General features: G+C 43.8%; 1 protein-coding gene across 3 annotated transcripts in view; it reads right to left on the bottom strand.

Annotated features, from left to right (window-relative positions):
• Nucleotides 1-23,422, bottom strand: part of PDZD4 (PDZ domain containing 4) — a 119,155-nt gene extending 95,733 nt beyond the window's left edge. For all 3 annotated transcript variants that reach the window (XM_040405049.1, XM_040405050.1, XM_040405051.1), the window contains exon 1: nucleotides 23,363-23,422. In XM_040405049.1, the coding sequence (XP_040260983.1) occupies nucleotides 23,363-23,422 (60 nt within the window). The remainder of the gene's footprint in view (nucleotides 1-23,362) is intronic.
• Between the last annotated feature and the right edge of the window lie 1,033 nt (nucleotides 23,423-24,455).

Raw genomic sequence — 24,455 nt, 5'->3', positions numbered from 1 at the left:
AAATGAATGGGTCTGCACCCGTTCCGCAAAATTGAGGAACGGATGCGGACCCATTTTGCGGACGTGTGAATGGAAAAGATATCCCTCAAAATAAATTAAAGGGATTCTGTCACCTCTCATAACACAAATTCAGATTTCAAACCAGTCATGCTCCACAGCTTACCTTGAATCGGCTGTGCTGTTTTTTATTGTAATCCGTCCAGCAGTTTTGCAGAAAAACGACTTTTATAAAACCCTGAAGGTGCCCAGAGGAGCGTTATGTTCTCCTTTGTGTGCCCAGTAACGCCCCTCTTACAGTGCCCAAAACGCCTTCCTCCAGAATCTCTAACCGCCCACAGCGTCTCATCCCTCTCCTCCCGCTCCCTGACGGCCGAGCGAAGTCTCGCGCAGACGCAGTACCCACTGAGGGCTGCGCCAGTGCGATTTGCTGGAGACTGAGGGCAGGAGCTTCATCGTCGTCACTGGGCATGCGCCGAGCCCAGTGACGTCCGATGCTCGCGTGAGACTTCGCTCGGCCGTCAGGGAGGGGGAGGAGAGGGATGAGACACTGTGGGCGGTTAGGGATTCTGGAGGAAGGCGTTTTGGGCACTGTAAGAGGGGCGTTACTGGGCACACAAAGGGGAACATAACGCCCCTCTGGGCACCTTCAGGGTTTTATAAAAGTCGTTTTTCTGCAAAACTGCTGGACGGATTACAATGAAAAACAGCACAGCCGATTCAAGGTAAGCTGTGGAGCATGACTGCTTTAAAATCTGAATTTGTGTTATACGAGGTGACAGAATCCCTTTAAATTATTAAAGTTAAGCAAAAAGCATAGAAGGCAATAACAAGTGCTCGGCGGCACTAAATCAGGTGCTCGGCGGCACCAAATCAGAAACCATATGTCCTATGTTCCAGTGCACATCGATGAATCTCAGAGGGAAAGCAAAAAACATCCATCCCTGGGCTAGATGATGATGTGGTATTGAAGGACAGGGTGGGCAAAGAACTGTCCCTGATATTGCCCTACAGGGGGGTGCTATTCTGGCCCTGATAGCCTAACCACAGAGCACCCGCCCTGATAAGAGCAACCCCGTCCGGAACCTTACCCTATATAAAAATGGCCCTAGTAAGCCCCTAGCCCCTAGGCCCCTGACTTCTAGGTGATCGCTATATAGGTCTATGTGTTTTTGACTCATTATAAAAGTATATTATAAGTATATCACACCCCTCAGTATATCACACCTATCGATAGCACACCTATACCAGTCCTTAAAAGGACTTTTGTGGCCCTATTAGCGAGCGTTTGGTGTCCCTAACAGCCTGTCCCTGCTCCACACAGCAACCTCTCCCTACACTGGCAACACTGAATGTAAAATGGCTGCCAGATCACGTTTATTTATAAGGTAGGGGGTATGTCCATGTGCTGAAACGTCTCAATTGGCTGTCCTGTACCACCTGATGGATGTGTCATGGGTCAAAGTTCTTCATAATGTAAAAGAATATGGTGGGCGCGAATTTCTCCATATGTTCGCATGTTCGGCGAATCGCGAACACGCAAAGTTCGCCGTGAAACGACCGCCGGGCGAACCGCAAGGCCATCTTTAGTGTACTGTACATAGTCTTTAAAGTCCTACGGTATCTGAACTCACACTTGAGGAAAAGATGGATCACCTGCATGAGAAGAAGATAGTGTGGAAGAATAGATTGTACAGGTGCAGAGCATAGTCTGCCATTGCGGTCCCTGTGGTTGCACTTCAGGGAGAGAAGTGGTACACCTCATTCCTGTTTGCTTCTGCAAGATTCAGCTAGAAGGAGAATTTATTTAAAGAGACATCTTTGCCTATTTACTACTTTTTCAGCCGCATAACCTATAAGATCTTTGAAGATTGTAAATGATGTGCTTGAACTCGAATTTTTAGTTCTACTGTAAAACTGCCTCATCATTTTCTCCACTGCATGGGATCCTGCCTTACACCTCACTATTCATCACCATCAAGACACCCCAAACCACCCTGAAGCAGGAGAACCCCGGGACCAGGGTGTGAACCAAACGGAACAGAGGTGCTCCCTTCACTGCCCAGTCCGGTGGAGCATCAGAGTGAGTACAGACTACAACCACCATTCTTGATACTATTGCTCCTTAGCACTGCACTGGTCTCTTCTCCTGGGCGTCCTGCAGTAAGTTACTACCTACAAGTGTTGCTCGCTATCCTCAGTATTTGCTCCTTTTTTGCCTTTTTGCTCAGCTCCATTAAAGGGGTTCTTCAAGACTGGGAGTCCATGGTCAGGGGCTTGGCAGGTGCAAATAAAAAAAAAGGACTCAAATGTCACAAATGTTGGGGGTCCAGCACTGAGCTCTCATCTCTGCTGCCTCTGGTCCCTGGCATGTCACCACTGCTGGCTGCTGGCTTCTCAGTGGTATGAAATCATGCATCTATTGGCCACTGTCCACCAACCAAGTTTCAACCATTGTTTCTTATCCTATAGTGGACACTCAAAGTGTCCATTTTTTGTGCTCCTTCCGAATCATACAGCCATTGGCCACCTCATTGGCCAGCCTCATTGGCCAGCCTCATTTCAACCACAGTTTCTTACTCTATAGTGGCTCCACAAAGTGCCCATTTTGGTGTCCCCTTCTTCTTTGTCTACACATTATAAGATTTTATTTTAATCAAAAGAATCCAGACATATTCACAAGTCTCTTTTACAATCACTGCATGGTCTGATATGCAGCTCACATACAAAGCTATGATCCCAGAGGCTGGATCACTGCCAAAACTGAGAAAGCAGTTGATTACTTGTCCTTTTAATCCCTATATGGATCTGTGAAGGTCATGGACAGTAGATAAAAACATCATGTCGCATATTGTCCAAGAAACAGAGTAGGAATATCCTTTCAAATCACATTCCGACAATATATAGAGATACAGTACCTTCGTTCTCAGTTTAATATCTAGTATGAGGATCCTGAAGACACTTTATGATCTGACTCTATATACTGACTTTAAGGAAAATAATGCTGAATAACAAATGGCAGGGATGGCACTGGAAATGGTGGGGAATACAGAAGTATACATAGAGGAAAAAGCGCCCCTTTGTAAAAATTGAAATAAAGCCTGACCTCAGTGCTGGTCCATGCCACCTCATTATTTGATACTTTAACATTGGCATTTGCTGTTTTAAACCTGCCATGAATATTAAATGCATAGACAGACCCCTATCAAGAATCTTGACAACGTATCAGCACGAAAACTTTTCAAAAACGGTTTTTAAAACTAGTCATCTTGTGACACAATATCTCGAGGAAGGACAAATCTGATATGAATCCCATATCAGCAGTTTTTAGTTTTATTGGTGTATGGGCTAACAATCTAAAAATCCTAATAGTGATGCGTTGCCAGTTGAAGGCCAAGTGATGCAACCCATCAGAGATTATCTACAATATGGTGCCAGTGATCATGCAGTAAATCTGAATTTTTCAGGTTCGTGTAGGTGGGGGTCAGGAGAGTAGACCTTTAAAAAGTAATTTTCTGCCATGACTGCCTATATAATGACCCATTTGCATTCATTGATGCTCTACTCTAAAAGCAGAGGTCCAATTTTTACTTTCTGATATACGGCAATTGTATAAAAGAAGGGCAACTACTGTATGTGTGTGAGGTTAGAAGCAAATAATGATAATAGTAAAATGGTAACTTTGAGCTAGAGATTAGAAATAAATAAGAGAAAAATGTCCTTGTTAGATTTATATGAGAAGATCATAACAAACGGACAGAGAGGGCGAAGGATCAAAGCAACACAGGAAAAGGTCATTGGGATAGAGTGAATAGAGAGAGTGGTTTGTGATTAGATGTGCAAGACCAAGCTGGAAAATGTGACAGAGATAGCACTCAGGAAAAGAAGGCATAAAATATAAATAAAAAAAAGCCAAGTAGAAAGACATCACTCATTACTTGAAGGCATCAGGAGGACGTTAGCGTAAGCCAAAGCCATAAGACATCAAAGCAAAAGGTTAAAGACAGAAATTAAGGCACAGGACTGGACACATGCAGTGGCCTCCATCATGGGACTCTCCAGCTGTTGTGAAGCTGCAACTTGCCATTTAGCATCTGTTGGGAGTTGTAGTTGGAGCTGGAGAGCCACAACTTTTAAACCACTAGAAATGATTCTACAATGATTTAGAAAAGTCCAGAAGGAAATTAACAAGATGACACTTCTTTGGTCTTGGCTTGTTATCTGCAAAAGCTGGAGGTGATGATAGAACGGGGGCTTGTTAAACCCAATAATAGAGCAATAAAAGAGGAAAAAAATTAACCAGAGCATCAGCTCAGACCATGGTCTAAAGATGGGAGGGTGACATGTTAAAAACCAATAATACTCCAAAGATTCAGTAGTCTGTGGTGGCACCATCATTGGGGCCGTCCTTTGAAGTTCTCCCAATGGGCATGATCAGAGTACATCACACATTTATGTTCTGTTGTATCTTTCATAACGGGATTGTCCATGAAAACATAGTCATTTTAGTGGAGCTGAGCTGCAAGACCAGACCCAACCCATGGACATTTGTGGTGCCAGTTGTATTACCTTATGACCGTAGTTCATTTGCTCCATCTATTTTTCAGTTATTGCATGAGGAGCCGCTTGTGACCAGAGACATAATATATGTTCCTATGTCCCATTTTATGTTTGCTTGACTATTATCTACAATAGCTTCTTTGTGATGCTGAAGAGAAGAATTTAACCCATAAGTTGCAAACAGGGAAAGGATGGGGAGGTCCCGTTTCCTATCTCAAGAACCATTATGACATTAAAATAAGCCATAACGAATTGGTTGTCAAGGTTTTGAGGTAGAGATGGGGGGTTCTTGGCTGAAACCTGTTTTCTGTGTCACTGCATTTTGTTAAAAGAAAATTGCTTGGGCTTCCCATGATTTACAGTCCTTGATTTTTCTATAAGACGCCTGCTATTTCAGGCAAAACGAGTTAGAATACATAAAGATGGATATTAACCTGCAAAGGGCAGCAGGAGTGCGGTAGTTTTGCAGCTTAACATGCAGAGCTCTGTGTCACTGCAGAGAGGGAGGGAATGGGGGGAAGGAGGCACCGAGAGACGGGCAAGGGCTCAATTGTGGTCGAATAATGGAAACGTTAGGGACGTAGAGCATAGAATGATGGGCTGGGATGGAAGGCACAATTTTACTGCTAATGAAGACACCTAGACAACCAGACAAAAGCTCTGCTCCTTCTGAGATAAAAAGCTTTACTAGCTAGAAATAATCATGGAAACAATTAACCTCTGCATAACATCACACCGACGTCACTGAGAACATCAGAGCAGCTGTGGAGAACGCAGGAGACCACAGAATAGCATGCCTGACTTGTGTTTATGGAGCCATAGGTAGTCAATATGGCCTCAACAAAGGAGACACGTCCACGTATCCAGACTACTTGTGTTATTTATTTAATGAACTCCTCAATCCCATCTTGACGGGATATTTCAGATTCTAATACTAGATTGCGCAGATGGTCACATTTTTCATTAGTTCTCACTCATGGCCTTCTTCTATTGCCTTGGTGTGCTCCTTGATGTGCCTTTGCTGCCAAATTTCCATGTATGATTGTCCCCTAGAACATAGGCTTTAGTTGTCTCATAAATAAAGATATATTCACAAGGATACTTTCAACACAAGCTCAATGACCGGTAATGACCTGGCAGATATCAAAAAAGTGTATTTTTGGCATGGCAGGTATAAGTTGGTATACCAACTCCTTTTAAATGGTAATCACCCCTTTTAGTATGTTTCTCCTCCCTCTTTGTGTGCATCACCCCACCCCCCAGTGCACTTTGGGCTCCAGAGCTACATCTAATGGTTCCGAATCCCGGAGTCATACACAGTTAGGGAACATGGAGGGCTTCTTTCTGGAAGAAAACAGCCCTCCATGTTGTTCTGGGGATATTTGCCTTCTCTTCCCAGGAGCCCAGGAATTCTCCCCTTTTTTCTGGGACCCTCCAGGATATTCCAGGAGTGTGGCCAAGTATGCTTTATTTGTATGTAGCCTCAATATCCAAGCAGTGCATTGGTGGGGTGGCACTGTGATCCCGAAAAAGGGTATGGCCAAGTACAAAGGAGCATGATCTTTTGGAAAGGAGCAAAAGTTGGCGAGTATTATAGTTTCTTAAAGGAAGTATTGACCATTACAGTGCTAGAACCTAGTGGAAAGAGCTATGGAGAAGAAATTTGAGAACCCATTGTCTCAACATGGTTCCAATGATTTACCTACTGTCACAAATCAGCAGGTGTTGACCCACTGTGCCACTGACTGGCTATACTCTAGAGAGGCATGTCTAAGCAACTACCTGGTTTTCACTAGAGCCTCTTGAGGTGAGGATAGACTTGAGCCATTAGGGTAGTTGCCAGGGACTACTCCAGAGCAGTTACCGAGTCAGGGACAGCTGGTACAGGCGTACCAGGGGTTACCTGGGTAGGTACCTGAAGTATAAGCGTAGTCAGGCGAGCAGAGACATTGCCAGGAGCAACGGTACAGGACCAAAGAATGATGCAGAGGCATAGTCAGACAGGCAATGGGTCAGGGAAGGCGGCACAGGTACAGGTCAAGCAATCTGGGTTGGCAACAGGAGAGACAAAGCATACAGGCAGGGATTACACGATAAGTAGAGTCCAGGAACGAAGTACAAGTCAGGAGCACCAGTGATTATCAGGCTCTTTAGCAAAAGACAAGGACCTTGACACTGAGGAGTCTGGGAAGAGGGGAGAGCCATTTAAATACCTGCAGGAGAGCCAGGGTTGGTCAGCGAGGTCACCTGACCTTTCCCACTCAGCCCAGGGAGTGATGCCTCCCCCCTTAGAGCAATGAAACATAAAACCAGCCAAACACAGGCTGTGACCAGGGCTGAGTGGAAGCTGTGGAGCGGAATCCTCAGAAGCAATGCTCACACCCTGACAGAGCTCAGGACTGCAGCGGTGAGCGGGTGCCCTGCAGTCGCTGTTACACCTATATTATAAATTCTACAACATACCTATTTATGAAACTGTGTTAAAATTATAGCAACCAATCACAGTGCCGATTTAATTTCTCCTAGTGTTCTTGAAAAATGAAAGCTGCTTTGCAATTGGTTACTATGGACAGATCACTCATCTCTTTATCCTGACATCATAGCAATAAATGACTTACAATAATGAATGATATTTGCTATACACATCTAGATGAGCAGCTTTTGAACATAGCAGAAGAGCATTGTCATGAATAGACACCTTTAAGAGCATCTAAGCCTGATCTCAGGTGATTCGAAATGATCTGACCCTCTGGTTGACCTATGATTGACTGGTGTGTGATCAATGTCAAATATCAATACCCTCTTGGGGGTCTTTGAGAACTGGTTTGAAATTGACTGTTTTTAAAGAACATTTTGGTGTGGCCATGAAGGGGTCTTTTAGAATTGGATGTGGATGGGGATTTTCAATTAATAGAGTGATTATGAGGTTAGTAATATGCTAATCAAACGTAATGATGATGCTGTTTGCGTATAATGATATTGGTAGGGTAGTGCTTATGTATTGCAGCAGTAGTATCTAATTTCGTCCTGTTTTTATTAACATTTCATAATACCGCAACCTAGTGTAATCCAGTGGACATAAGTACCCTTATGTTTAAAGGGACTGTCTCCAGTTGCAGGACCCAACTCATTCATGTATTGCCCCCTTTCCCACCATGGCCAGATCATCACTGGGGGTTCTTTTGCAATACCCCATATCTGCAAGTGTTCGGTTTGTAATGTTATTTAATATTTGAACTGTATACCAGCATGTGAGGTATGGTTGGCATCAGGAATGAAACTAGCCACCCTATTCCTCTCCTCTTGATAAGAGTGGTCTGGTCCTACTTCCTGCCAGGAGATGGGAGTCTAAACTAGGACTAGGGAGGAATGAGTAAGCATTTCCTATTGTTCCTGCTCCTAAGGCCTTAGGGACCAGAGAACCAACTCATCTTTGAGACCACCACTCCACAGACACTTCAAAGACAAAACTACAGGGCTACAGTAAGAAGAGTGACCAGCAGCCATAGCTATGCAGACTCTGCTGCAGTTGAGGGACTACGGCTCAGACACCCATCACCTAGAGTGGACACCTACAGCCACAAGTGCCTGCTTTCCGCTGTTAGCCAGAAATTCAGGAGAGAGACATCAGCAAGATAGAATACCAGAGGTAATTGAACTGTGTACAACTACTGCTATCTTGCACTATCTAGACTTTTATACTTCTGCTTCTAGTCTGATTCCTTATACCAACTTTTCACTGCACTTATCCCCAGGGAGCAACAGTCTGAGGAACTACACCGTGACACATCATCTAATCAGGGCCATTACCAATCCCATCTTCTGTGTCCTCAGGGGCTGGCTGTACTTACAGCTTTCATATTTAAAGACTATGGAGATGTTTGCGCTGAAGTCTTTTACACATGCAGTTCGTTGGTTTTCTAATTTAATTAGTCTTTTTACAATTAACTAACAAAGTTAACATTTCATAATACTGCAACCTAGTGTAATCAAGTGGACATAAGTACTCTGTTAAAGGGACTGTGTCCAATTGGAGGACCTGAAGTCTTGCACTGAAGTCTTTTATAATTTATTTGCTTTCTAAATGCAACTTTCTAAATAGTCTCTTTTCATTAAAAAAGCATTTTTCCATTTTGCAGAGTATGTGTAACTCCTCCAACTAGCTGGCTGTCCCGCTGAACCTGGAAAAAATCCTACATAACTCTGCTTCAGGCTGCGTCCTCTGCTCTTACCTCCCTTCTCTGATTTTAAGAGATGGCAGCAGATAGGGTGAGTTATTGCACATGAAATATCAGAAGGTGGAGAGGGGAGAAAGCATCCAAGTTATCAGGGAGGGTAAATCCTAAACCCTGCAGGAGAGAGAGGGAATCATATACTCCTCAGTATCAGTGTCTGTCTGTACAAGTGAGGGGAGATCCTTCATGAGCCGCAGAAGTAGAGATCAATCCATGAATGAAAGCTGCTGTGATATTCCTCAGAAACACATATCCACGTGAGAAAGGTCAGAAACCTGGAGCAGGTTACAAACTTTGAAACGACTGAAGGGTTGAAGAAGATGGCACACTCAAAATTAGTGGAACTATTTTAACTCAAGATATCCACTAACTTATGTGAAAGTAATTTTCCATGTCAAAGTTGTCAATAACCTTAAAGGGGTTGTGGGGCAGTGCCTGGACGGACACAGGGCTGTCCTTTTGAACAGCTCACTCTCAGACAGCAGCACTGTGCTGTCTGGGCGACCCCTGAAGCTGACAGAAGTTGATTTTTACCTTCATTTTTTCAATCCCCATCGGCTGCGGTGTGGGAGGGGGCATGGCCTAACCGGGTCAGGGTTTTTTAAGTCCGTCTTTTGAGGGTGGCCTGAATGGCCACCCTACCGGCCCCCTGAACTGTGATCTCCACAGCACTCCGCTCCCTTTACAGTGTCATCCACTGTCACCAGGATAATCGCTATTGAAGTAAAGCCTTGGCCTAATAGCACTTAGTACCTTATTTCCAGACGTGCCTTTGTTCCAGCAATTGATGTTTTTTATCCTCGGAAAATCCAGATTATTTGGTATGCAAATGAGCCAGTAAGGTGCCGAGAGGGGCGTCACTCTTGCAGGACGGAGCACAAGCATGCCCCCTGCTAGTGCCCAAGCCCACCCTCATGCTGGGAGCAGGGAAAAGGGGGGCAGAGTTATGGCCTGAATGTGATATAGGAGGGGTGGGTGGACACATTGTGGCAGGGGGCCTGTCTGGGCTCCTTCCTGAAAGAGTGACGCCCCTCTGGGCACCTTACTGGCTCATTTGCATACCAAATAATCTGGATTTTCAGAGGATAAAAAACATCAATTGCTGGAACAAAGACACATCTGGAAATAAGGTGCTAAGTGCTATTAGGCCAAGGCTTTACTTCAATAGCAATTATCCTGGTGACAGATTTCCTTTAAAGTTCACCTACAGCAGTGAAGAAAAGTGGCTGGGTTGTTATGGAAACCTGGTGTAAAACTGTGTGTATGTGGAGACGAAGGGACTGCCCGCTTCTATTGGCTGATAAGGGTCATGTGACCAGGCTTCTATTGGTTAAGCAATTTTTGGGGAATATCTCAGGAACGGTACGTGCTAGAGAGCTGAGACCTGGTGTAAAACCTTCCCGGACACCTGATGTACCTGTGTGCCAAATTTCGTGATTGTAAATGCGATGGTGCGGATTCCTTTAGCGGACATACACATACACTCAGCTTTATATATTAAGTAGATTGAAAGTTAATACAATATTATTATTACTAATTACTAATATATTGTGATTCTCCATATTGATTCCTTCAATCCATCAGCTGTGGCCATGCTTGCACACTCTGGTGGCCGGGACTGTGGCAGTGCACATAGCCTGGTGCTTTTTTCTGTAGTGTGCAAGCACGGCCACCACTGATGGATTGCAGGGTGCTCATAGCCATGGAGACGAGCAGTGTATAATGTGATGGAAAATGAATCCAGCCAGCAAAGGAAGCAATATGGAGAATCACAATACATTAGTAAGTGCCTTGTATTAATGTTCTCTACTATTTATACTCTACTATAGTGACACAACCCATTTAAACATTCAAACATCACCGGATACAAGGATGTTAGCCAGTAGGGCCTAGAATGACTATCTAGCTGCATAGACATAGGGTAATTTAGGTTGTGTGAAACACAATGGGTACTATTCTTCTGCAGCATTGGTCAATACATTCATACTATATAACTAATATTATTACTAATAATTATTATTAAATGTACTATTATTATGTTATATTTTATACTGCAGTGTGGAAAATATTATACAGTACTAACAAAGCAATTCACATTGCTGTAGCTACACAGTAGAAGCAGAATACAGGGGTCATGCAGGGTGCAGGGGGCATCTCAATGAAGTACAGCTATATTTCAATACTGTCATGCATGATATGGGTCCATTCATGTAACATAACCTCATACCGATCTAGGAAATGTAATTTAGATTATCAAAGATAGATAGATAGATAGATAGATAGATAGATAGATAGTAGATAGACAGACAGAGAGATAATAGATAGATAGATAGATAGTAGATAGATAGTAGATAGATAGATAGATAGATAGATAGATAGATAAGATAGATACAGATAGATAGATAGATAGATAGATAAGATAGATAGATACAGATAGATAGATAGATAGATAGATAGATAGTAGATAGACAGACAGAGAGATAATAGATAGATAGATAGATAGATATAGTCGATAGATAGATAGATAGATAGATAGATAGATAGATAGATAGATAGATAGATAGATAGATAGATATAGTAGATAGATAGATAGATAAAATAAGTGATGGCTACAAGATGCAACATGTAATGAGCAGGAGGAGCTGTGCAGATTGGTAAATAGCTCCATGACTGACCGTCCGCTGTCTCTAGATGGACACTTGTCAGCAGGACTGCCTACTGGACTCCTAAAGGGCCCTTTACGCAGGCCGAGAATAGCATAGATTGTCAGGAAGGAACTCTTTCTTCCCGACAACCTGCTGTAATATCGTCCCGTGTAAAGGGACCTTTAGTCCAGAATAAGCAGAGATTTAAAGGGGTTGTACGAGTGTTTAATGCTGATGACCTATTGTGAGGAATATGGATTAATATTTACTGTCAGCCATGTCCTCACACCCCCATGTGCTGACAGATAGCAGAGGTAGTGAACTCCACAGGAGGGCCCTGCTTCCCTGCTTCAAAGCCCCAGGCCTCTTGGCATACTCAGTGTACATGCAAAATTAGTTTCCCCCCCCCCCCCCCCCCCCCAGGGGGTCCAGGCTTCAAGGAGAAGGTCACACCTCACCTCCACCAGTTTGGAGCCAAAGGAATATTGCAGGAAAACCCCCAGCAGGGGGTATCTGCCTTTGCCCAGGATCAATGAGACCTCCCAGACATGTTGGCACCTACCGTTCATAAGGAATTATGAACCGCCTGGCCATCGCAGGCGCAAACCGGATACATATTTGTGTCCCGGTGGCCACGAGGTACGTTCCCATGGTCTTTGTTTATTGAGACTAGGTCAGGGTAGAGAGATATCCATATCTCCCCATAGAAACCACATAACGGTACCAGGTTTGGGCTCTACTTGTAGCCGGAACCCAGGCAGGTCCATTGGTCCCAGAACCATCTCCCTATGACCCTCTGGTCTGGAGCTATGAACCCTAAAGGGTTTTGTGGGTCATTTGCTGCCAGCCCAGAAGAGGGGGAGTGGACCCCTCCCTGAGGCCGGGAGGGGAGGGGCCGGCTACAGGTAAAAGTCTGGTGCCAGCAAGTAGGCGCGTCTTTCTCTGAAGAGGGGTCACATCCTACACATGTGTTTAGAGGGACCCAGGAAATAGCTGAGTTCATGGCCCTTCATGTGGACTGCAGCAAAGAACATCTCCAAGGAACTTTCATCATACTCGGTAACTGACTTTTACCCTGCTTAACCCTGTTGTAACCATATAACCTGTAATCTGTAACCTCGGACCACTGTATATATTGTCTGTGTATATTGTGTATTATCTAGTGTGCCCATACGGCGATTAAATCTATAATTTAATCTTGTGCTATCTTGTATCTCGATCACGAATCCCCACGTCCGTGTTTTGGCCTAGTTATAAGCTACCGCGGGTTGGTTTCTGACCCTATATAATCCCGTTAGCGGACCGGGCTTATATCAAACGAGAACTGGTGGCAGATACCCAGGCTGAGGAGTCGCTGTTTCACTGCGGCAGTGAAAAGGCTCTCTCAGCTTGTTGCCTTTCTGTGCCCGCGTGGACAGAAGGTGTGTGTAAGCTATACCAACCTGACCTTACGTGCTCCCCTGGAGGGCGTAACTTCACGTTTTTGGTAAACCCTGTGATCATACCAGGTCTCGTGAGCTCGACGTGGTTGACGTCAGCGGGCACGAGGGGTGGTATTCATCACACTTATAGTCTGATTTGTGGCCCTACAACTCCCAGCATCCATGCCGATCAGCTGTTTGAAGTGGCAGAAGCGCTGCGGCCTCTTCCTATGCAAGTGATGTCATGTTCATCGGTCACATGGCCTAGAAGTAGCTGAGTCCCATTCAAGTGAATGGGGCTGAGTTGCAATACCAAGCACGGCCACTATACAATAGACGGTGCTTTCCCTGGTAAGCTGCTTGGAGGTTGTGGCACTTACCAGAGAACTTCGGCCTCTCCAAGCAGCTGATCGACGGGGGTGTCAAGTGTCGGACCCTCTCCGATCAGATACTGATGACCTAGACATCCCTCTCTGGAGTACTGGACTATTTTTCCTACCGCTACTGATGATACAGTATTAAAAGAGTTATCCCATGACTAATGTAAAATCAGACATCATACAGTATATGGCTATCTCTATCTAACAAAGCTAGAACCAGCCCTGCACCTCACATGGATCCAGAGATCTCCCCATTCATTGCTCTGCTCGATTTATAACAAGCTGGCAGCACAAGGGGAGTGTCTTTTCTTCTGCAGCTAAGGGGCGTGTCCAGGCTCTACCTATCACAGCTGAGGAGGCAGTTGAAGGATGAAACTGAGCATTGTAAGAGAAGGATTTATTATTTTATGCATATATAATGAGAATATTCTGTAGTACACATTTCTGTCCACTAGATGGCTGCAAACCATATGTATGAGAAGGTCAATGAGGGAGGGGGAAGAGGGGATTACATTACAGTCTTCAAATACACCTATAGACTCAGTGAAACCACTCCTATCAGGTTAAGGAGCCAATAGTCTCTTCTTAAGGAACACCCCTTTTGTGATGTCATGTCTGCTATTTAAGTGAATGTACTGTGAATAAAAGGCTCTCTCGCCTGCTCTTCTACCAATGGCTCAGGGAAGATGAGAAGATGCTTTCATGAAACCACCTAGTTTGTCTGGTCTCATTATAAAGCTGTATGGCATGCACATACTTATTCTTCTAATTGATTTGGCACCACACAAAGAAGAAGGAGAAGCGCATGAATTGCGCTAACAGCATGTACGACCATCTCAGTGAGCAGGGCAAGGAAATAGGAAAAAAAAAACAGCAGGTGGCGCTGTACAGATACATTTTATTGAATTACTCAGTGGCTATGCAAAATTTTTAATTACATGCAATTACAAAAGTATTCAGATCCAGGTGCTGGTTAAAAAACTGTAGAATATTTTTCATGGGACAACCCCTTTAAACACATGGAAAACCTTAACTCAGACATTCCAGTGAAACTTTTCCAACAAACTATGCATCAATCTGCTCAGCTCCTCCTGCTCTATGACCCGCTGCCAGCAGATTGGAATGCATTTTTTTCGACATGATGGACTCCCTTTAACTTTACAAGCCTGCAGTATGGAGGCTGGCACCCTCTATGGTACCCAGGACAGAGCGCAAATTCCCTTCTGGCGCCTTCCCCAGCTATGCCTCATGTCTACTTAACCGAGAAGCCGCTAAGCAGAATGCTATTGTCGGAGGCGACTCCTGCAATAGATCAGCAGGTTGAAAACTGACATAGCGATGAGGGACGCTGTGAAATATATATGCTAACATAAGCAACTCCATCCTAATGTAGCGGTGCCATTCATTTGCTGACATTACTGTCGAGGATTGGATGTGCGGTGCGAGCCGTGCTGATTGCAGTGTTATCTGTGCCCGCTCTTTCCCGTCACTCACCCGCCATCCATGACAGCTATGTTTGAAGTGCTCTATCAGCATTTAACCCTTCCTGTCACAACATCGCTTGAGGTAGGGGGGATGGGATTTTGCATACCGCCAATGTGTGTATGCTGCTGCAACATGATTCCCCCCATTAGCCTCCAGCCACAGTCATGTGTGTTCCCAAGGTACGAAGATGTAACCGACTCAAATCCACATCAACCACCTGAAATATTACAGAGGTGATCAGCCCGCAGGGAGATGGCGCTAATAAAATTAGCTCACCTCTTAATTAAAGAATTGAGTTATTGTTTTACACTCAAAATAACGACAGCGGCGAGCCTTCAGCAGGGTGGCGGCTCCTTCTCTCCTGCAGGATTTAGAGCTGTTGCTAAGCAAAATATGTCGGGAGCGGAGAGTTTTCGGAAGCGGCCAGCCCTATTGTTATAGCCTTTCAGCACTGCGGACAGCTCCCCGGGTGCTGCAACGGGATTTTCTCTAAGCCGGAAGAAGAAGCTGAAAGCTTAGGAGCCAAATGATAGATAATAGCATGACGGAGACCAGAATCCACACAAAAGACAGACCTTGTTCCGTGTATTGTGAATTATGGGTTCCGAATTGATATCCCCTGCGCTGTCGGAGGGTGCGCCTGGTCGTCAATTTAAGCGCATCCTCCGGCAGTCCGCTCGCCAGAACGAAATCTACAGAGCTGATAGATTTCTGTCTTCACTTACACAGGAAAACTGGCGCAAATGACGATAAATGTCTCTTTACGGAAAGTAGCGAGGGTGGCGTAAAAATGTCACTTGCAGTGTTTGCAACTTTTTTTCAGCCAGAAAAGCAGCGTAGGGAGATGATAGATCTCTTCCCCCCTTGTGTACATTATTTAATATACAGCTTGTGGAGGCCACCTCTGTAGGAAGACTTAGTGACAATGTTCCATGGAAAAAAAAATATGCAAGGAGGTATCTCTCAGAGAAAGAGAACTGTCTCGCTAGTGCCACCTTCTGGGAATGGCTCCCTATAGGTCAATCTCTGATTTTTTAACAAGCCTTGCAATGGTACATGGGAAATGAGCCAAGCCAAATATCCATCCAAAGACAGCTGTTTCAAGGTGTTTTCCCCTCATCAATATGGAGTAGCATTCTCCGTTGGATGTAGCTTAAAAGGCCTGACCATCCTTTGGATATCTTTTGCCTGGGCAAAGGAAAGCATATTTACTACAAGGTCCTGGCTCCTTCGACCCCCTGCCTCAACTGCCTTACTCAGGTTCCTCCTCTGTCAGCATCTGTTTTGCACCTCTGGCCACAGGTTGACTGCTCCCTTTGTGTCCGGTGACCAATTGACATGACTCAAGGGTACAATGTGGATGTTGACAGCGGGGAACCCAAGTGAGTCAGCCAAGGATGGAGAGTGAAGGAGTCTGGGAGCAAGTAAGTATGCTTCCCTTTGCAGGTCTTCCCAGGAGTGAAGGGTTTGCCATCCCCTCAAAAGGTGGCCAACCCCTTTAAGGAAGGTATCAGCACTCCTTGTGAAGACCAGCTGTGTACGGAGACTTAGCGGAAATGCTCCAGGGGAAAAAAATATATGTGAGGAGGCATCTCCCAGAGAAGGAGAACCTTCTCACAGGCCATTTTCCCTTGTCATGTTTGTTAAAAAGTCAGACACTGACTCCTAGGCAGCCACTTACAGAAGGGGGGAAAAGCGAGACGGTTCTCTTCATCTGGGAGATACTTCTTTGTGTGTAATATACAGAAATTTTATCAAAGAGGGTGTCTCATCTTGACACCCTGTTTCCATGTGACCAATTAGGGCATATGAATTCATCAATGTCGATCATCCATTTGGGAACCCCTTTGTATGAGCTTTAGAGTAGAGCTGCTAACAAGCAGTGGCTCTCACTCTATATTCACTATAATGGGGTCCCCTTCTCTTCTATATACGCCCATGAAGGGTTGATTAATAGAGATGTCGCGAACCGCCATAGACTTCAATAGACAGGCAAATTTTAAAACCCACAGGGACTCTTTCTGGCCACAATAGTGATGGAAAAGTTGTTTCAAGGGGACTAACACCTGGACTGTGGCATGCCGGAGGGGGATCCATGGCAAATCTCCCATGGAAAATTACGTAGTTGACGCAGAGTGTGGTAAGTTGAATTCGCAATGCGATTAATATAACCTGCATTAATCGCATTGCGAATTCAACTTAGAGCTGAGTTCGTAATGGTTGTATTGCTAGAATTGACGAATATAACGAATATAGCACTATATTCTCAATCTTCGTTATATTCTAGCAATACAAACATTAGGAACCCAGCTCTAAGTTGAATTCGCAATGCAATTAATATAATCTGTATTAATCGCATTGCGAATTCAACTTAGAGCTGAGTTCGTAATGGTTGTATTGCTAGAATTGACGAATATAACTAATATAGCACTATATTCTCAATCTTCGTTATATTCTAGCAATACAAACATTAGGAACCCAGCTCTAAGTTGAATTCGCAATGCAATTAATATAACCTGTATTAATCGCATTGCGATTACAACTTAGTCAAATTTGTGACACTGCAGCTTCAGAATGAATCTAAGATGGATGCTGTCCTTGCTTTTTGATAGGAGGTGGGAGGGTCTGGGAGGGAGGGTATGCTGCTGATTGGCTGGAATGTGTCTGCTGACTGTGAGGTACAGGGTCAAAGTTTGCTCAATGATGATGTATAGGGGGCGGACCGAACATCGCATATGTTCGCCCGCCGCGGCGGAACGCGAACAAGCTATGTTCGCCGGGAACTGTTCGCCGGCGAATAGTTCGGGACATCACTATTGATTAAAGAGGTTGTCCATTGGGGAATTTGGTTTTGGCAAACGGCACAGAGTGGGTTAAAAGAATACTCACCTCACTGATGGCCAGCACTCCTGTTTTGGTGATTAGTGGGTCCATGCTTCTCTTCATTCCTAGTCCCTTCTTGACACACAGGAAATGCCCCTTTAACAAATCACTGGCTGAGGTTGGTCACTATTGGGCCAAGGATTTGCTGAGCTGGTCTTTCATGGCATTTTGTGTGTGTCGAGACTGGACCAGGAAGTAGACCATTGTGGATGCAGGAACCATCAGATTGGGATTGACAAGGGGTCAGTGAGGCGAGTTTCACTTCTTTTCTTCATTTCGTCCACTCTTAGCCCTTTGCCGAAACTCTTCCCTCTTGGACAATTCCTTTAATACTAATTTGTATAATTCTAGTAAATGTGAAAACACAGTGGTGAATTCACAGCCCTTCTCCTCAAGATACAAGTTTCTTTCTATTTATTTAATTCTAGAACATCTGAGAGGAAGCATCCTACCCTCTGATGTTTCTAGATGCAGTTTCTATGGTAGCAGTGCATATAAGGCTTTACAGTGCGGAAGATACAGAGGATGTAGATAGGAGAATGTATATAAGAGGGATGCAATCTGAATAGAGTGGGGTATTCCTACAGTTCATGTTTGTGTCTGCAAGGTAAAACTCTATGGTTGGTTCCAATTGTGAAATTATTGCCAGCATAGCAGAGCATTTTTTTATTAAAAAAATCTCTTCTCAATTGATTCTCAGGTCCAAAGAAAGAGGTTGGCCCATCTCAGACATTCACGGCATATATCACTAGGATATGCCATCAATGTCCAATAGGTTTGTGTCCCACCTCTGGGACCTGTTCCTGACTCCAGAATGGGGACTTCAACGTAAAGGAGAGCGAATGCATGAAATCCTAGAAATACGCCATCAATGTCCAGTAAATTTCTGTTCCATCACTGGGACCTGCTCCTATCTCCAGAACGGGGCCCTCAAAGTATAGGAGAGCAAATGCATGAAATCCTAGAAATATGCCATCAATGTCTGAGATGGGCTGAACCCGTTTAACTGCAATACTTAAAGCTGGCAAAATGCCTGTACCATCCCTCATTGAAAGCTTTGGATTTCAACTTATGTTAAATAGCCTGTATTAAAGACTATTAAAGACTAAGACTAAATGCTGGTTTGGCTAACAGCCCTCCTTTCTGCTCCACACACATGCATGCTCAGCTTGACCGAATGCTGAATTGAAATTGAAGCTCAACTGCTGGGACTGCCCCCCCCCCCCCCTTCCACACACACACACACACACATTACATGGTTGGCCACTATAATCTTTCTATTGAAATGCTGAGAATGGCCAGAAAATGGGGAAAAAGAGGGCACTCATAGGGTAAGTATGTACCACCTAGGAAGACATAAAAGAGATGGTGGTGCTCACCTTTTTGTGTTGTGCTTCATTAGGTACAACACTAATGAAGAGCCTATTTAAATGTATTGGTCAGTGCTGCCATTAATTTACAGTTCTCACTGCGTGGGGTGCCAACCCTCAGGAGGACAGACATCAAGAATACGTCGGTGGGCGAAGGGACTTCAAGACCACCTGTAGAGTAGCATGACTTGATGGAAAAAACATGACCCAATATAGTGTAGTAAAACCGTGCCAAGTGATGTTACTCTACAGTTGGTCTTGAAGTCCCTTCATCCACCGACTCATTCTTGATGTCTATTGAAATGCATCATACTTTCAGAAGAAAAGCTCCCAAAAAGCAGTTGTCATGAAAAGAAAACACTGGTCCCTCTGTTCTGTTAGGGTATATGGATGGCATTCAAGGGGTCTCCTGCTCAGTGCCAAAGCATAGAGCTGCTAAGTACAAGGGCCTCCAACTTTGGCAGACCTAGCTTGTTTATTTGAACGGCCAACAAATCCCCAGTATGGCCAAACAAAACTTTCCCTCATAGTATCAGCTGATCTCCAAGGATTCCAGGAGATAGTGAGGCTTTCTTAAGAGACACTTTGGAGACAACCTTTTGAAAGCATCATATTCATAGTTATGGCATGTTATGTCCATTGCACATCGGTAATAACAGCAGCCCATAATCATAACTTGTTTGTGTGGAATGGTCTTGGCATATCTTCTGCAAATGTTGAGAACCCTATCTTCTGAGTTTCATGTCTACAGTTGACATCATAAGTCATCATTGCTCATCAACCCCATTGACTCCTGCTCTACAACTCACATACAGAAGTAGAAGATAAGTTAAGTATCTTGTTGAGATTCCTCTTAATTCTCCTAGGTTTTGGGTCCTGCTGGATGTTTTCTTCTTTGGTATGATCCACAGCAACTAAGATCAATACCAAAAGAAGGTCCAAAATACTCCTTTATTTGTATAGACAGTTTACAGACAACACGTTTCAATCCCATGCTGTGAGCTTCATCAGGCCAACAAGGCCAGGTTAGTCCATTGTGATCTGTGCTATCTCACAGGATATTCCATAAATGTATGATAGATACCATGCATTTTGAGGTTAATACCCCTTCAAGACACAGCATGAAGACCTTGGTTGGATATTGCTATGATAACATTATCGGCTATGCCCTCACCAATGGTAATACAAGCGCGCGGCTTGATACGGTAGAATTACTGTTGTCATAGCAGCAACATGTCACACTAGAAATGACAGCCATGGATTTGTACTTTCAGGCCTAGGTTGTATCCGACATATAGATAGCATGAAGCTTGCTGTAATAAAAATGGAAGTAACCACATAGCTAGAATGTGGAATTAATACAGAATATTATACATAAAGGTCATAAAACATGAGCGTTATTGTCAGTCCAGAGGTGTAACAGTACTCGCCTTACTCCACCATCCTCTCCAGGTTCCCTCACATCTTCCTCACAAGTTGCCTTGATCTAGCTTTGCTATTCCAGTCACACAGTGCTCCGGGACCGGAATCACAAGATTCATTATTATGGGCTGTTGCCAGCGAAATCTCAGAGAAGATTTAAGGTGGCTTTAACTGGATAATAAAACCCTCGTCTCACTGCCAGTAAAAACCTCACGAGCAGCTCAGACAGGGGACGGGAAGAGATGAAGGGGAAGAAGAGGAGCAAACACAAAGGACATGCAGAAAGTGGGAGCAGAAGAAACACCAAAGGTGGTACCAGATGAAAGAGTGATAGAGAGATGGATAGATAGACAGATAGATAAATAGATTAGATGTGCGATAGATCAGGGATCAGCAACCTCCGACACTCCAGCTGTGGTGAAACTACGACTCCCAGCATGCACACATCCTTGGCTGTTCTCAGAACTCCCAAAGGAGTGAATGGAGCATGCTGGGAGTCGTAGTTTCACAACAGCTGGAGTGTCGGAGGTTGCTGATCCCTGCGATAGATAAATAGGTAGATAGATAAGATATGAGATAGATAAATTGATTAGATATGCAATAGATAGATAGATAATAGATAGATTAGATATGAGATAGATAGATAGATAGATAGATAATAGATAGATAGATAGATAGATAGATAGATACATAGATAGATAATAGATAGATAGATAATAGATAGATAGATAGATAGATAGATAGATACAAAAAATGGGAGCACAAGAAACACCACTAAGTACAAAGAGTGGAAAGGTGGAACCAGATGAAAGAGTGAGAGAGATGGACGGATAGATAGATAGATAGATAGATAGATAGATACAATAGATAGATAGATAGATAGATAGATAGATAGATAGAAGGATAGAAGGATAGATAGATAGATAGATAGATAGATAGATAGATAGATAGATGGATAGAAGGATAGATAGATAGATAGATAGATAGATAGATAGATAGATAGATAATAGATATAGATAGATAGATATGAGATAGATAGATAGATAGATAGATAGATAGATAGATAGATAGAAGGATAGATAGATAGATAATAGATAGAGGGATAGATACATAGATTAGATATGCGATAGATAGACAGATATATTCATAGATAGATATAGATAGATACATAGAAGTTAGTGGATAGGGATAGACTAAATAGATAGATAGATGATAGATAGATAGATAGATAGATAGATAATTAGATAAATAGATAGATAGATTTTAGATAGATATGAGATAGATAGATAGATAGATAGATAGATAGATAGATAAAGTGGGAGCACCAACATGTACAAACACTGGATTAGTGGTAAGAGATGAAATTGGAGGAGATTATCTAGAGCTCGTAGAACAATGACTATAAAAACGTGCCGACCCAATGGACAGAAAGAGGATAAAAGGTGAATATATGGAAAATTGATATATTGCAAAAAATGGCAGCTGGGTGAGGGAAGAGGTTTAAAATAATACTTGAAACACAGAACCAAGGAGGAATATGTGATAAAGAAGCACAAAGGGGTTGTCGAGGAGAAAGGTCAGATAAAGAGAGCAGAAAACGAGGCACAATAGATAATAAAGGCATTCACATGGCATGCAGAGAGTGGCAGCCGACTGATATGCTGCTAAGCCAAGGAAATATCTACATACAGCCAAAGATATTCTGATATAAAGTTTGTGATGCATCCATATAGAAAGGAACCTATAGCTGGGACTGGAGGCCTTTGTAGGGCATTGTACGTCGTCCAGATGTGAGGCACCGACACTCGTTAATAGATGGACAGTGAATAGATATATGGATAGATAGATAATAGATAGATAGATAGATAGATATAATAGATAGATAGATAGATAGATAATAGATAGATAGATAGATAGATAGATATAATAGATACAGAGATAGATAATAGATAGATATTAGATTTATAAATAATGTAGACAGATAGATAATATTATTGCAAATTATTGAAAACTATTTATCCCTAAGGGCACCATATTATTGGGGTAATCTAAAATGCCCAATTCAATCACAGATACACATATGTACAGTTACATGGAAGATGTTATTACACTTTCTATTCCACCACCCAGTAAATTAATGAACTGGTGTAGTTCCCCCTCCTCCATCTTTAATATTCCCCTCACCTTCATATAACACCCTCACCCGAATTCCTAGAACCCCACGTAATCCCCGCACACCTTTGAGCTGACATGCCGACACCATATAGGCGTACTATGGGCTCCTATTCTGCACAGAGGATGCTGTATAACATTCCCTGTGTTATCTATACAGCCGCTGATACAATATATCTATAAGGTGTAATAAACATATTCTTCTAAGCGGGAGCCCATCGGCTTCACAAGGTGAGTGGTTCCGCGTGACACGTGGGTGTTTTCTGTCGCACGTGTATGCATGCATGCTAGCGTGGGAATCCGTATCCGTGTGCACATGTGGACACAATGATAGAATACCCGATAGACACTGTGTATTCCGTATATTATATGTACGTGCACATAGGTTACAGGTTTTTTTTAATGCATTTTTCCATTTTATACCATTTGGTTCTATATATGACATAGGATACCTACGCTATGTCTCCAGGAAACTGCATCACATTGATACGGATTCATTCCCCAAATCCGCACGTTGCGCTCCTCACCACACCCCTCTTCCAGCACCTGTAAGGCGTCATTACTTTCCCGTTTTAGGTTTATTCTATTGTCTTATTACATTATTGCCTTCAGCATCCCTGCACCTTTCCCCATCTCTTCTACGCACCCTTTGCTCTCCTCTTCATCCCCTTCTGCACACCCTTTGCCCTCTTCTTTATCCATACCCATCCTCATTCCCCTAACCCCTCTGTTAACCCTATAATCCCCACCACCTTTAACCGTTTAGGTGCCTACATGACTGGTATTTCTTACCTGCAGCATCACTTTGTAATGCTCCTCTGGTTTCCGAACCACACACATGTTACATCCCATGTTAGCTTGAAGAAGGTGCGGGTCTTTGATGGAAGGGGGCTGAATACCCCCCCAATCTTGTCTGATCTCCAGTCAAAGATGTCTATTCAATTCCCCCGTCTACTGGATCCAAATCTAATTGAGGGGGACCCAGATGAGAAGTATAACATCCGTTAATTATCCATCCAGAGAGGTCAGGTAATCCATTGCGGGTGAAGAGTGGTAGACATAGGGGAGGCTCGACATTGGGAGGATAAGACCAATAGCTGCCCCCCTCATCTTCCAGAAATGGGGTGCACCTTCTCCTCCCCTCCCCCCTATGAAGTAGTCTCTTCTCCAGGGCTGCCTTCCAATGCTACCCAAGAAAATGGGCTACCAGGGCATAAATACCTGTAGAAAATAAGGTTTCTTCTTCAGGGGTTGAGGAGCTGATCCTCCAGGAGGACAGCAGATCTACTAGATCTTCATGCTACCTCCAGGAACACACGTAGAAGGCACCTGTGCTCAATCAGGCTACTGCAGAATGCATACACATGCGTCCTATCCTATGAGTATCTCCGAGCATCAGCATCGCTGGGAAGGAGGGAGGGAGAGAGAGAGAGCAGAAGAGGGAAGGGGGGAGTGAGAGGGAGGGAGAGCGGGAAAGGTAGCTAATAAATATGGATGGTCTTTGGTGTAACACTCAGAGCCAATCTGTTAGACAGGCACGAAAACTGCTGAGAGTATTTCATCAGCAGCTCGGAGCTGGGGCTATGTAAGACATGGAAGGAAGGGGGGGTACAGGATGAAGGAATGTACGAAGGAGAGGTCAACAGACCATGGAGCTTAGGTGCAGCTGGAAGACAAGAGCCTCTAGTCTAGGAGCAAGGTCAAAAGCATCCTCACAAATGGACAGTTGTTTCCTGAACATAGAGTGAAAGATTTGGTCCACTGCCCTATTCTTTCTTCTAAATACCCTGGCCAAGGTATCACGACTTTTTTGGTGCCCTTCTGGCATGTAGCACTAGTACTAGTGATCCCCCTCCAGACCCCCGGCCCCATTAAACGGTGATCC

Source organism: Bufo bufo, chromosome 8 (assembly GCF_905171765.1).
Source record: "Bufo bufo chromosome 8, aBufBuf1.1, whole genome shotgun sequence".
NCBI lineage: Eukaryota > Metazoa > Chordata > Amphibia > Anura > Bufonidae > Bufo > Bufo bufo.
This window is presented reverse-complemented; position numbering and strand designations above follow the sequence as displayed.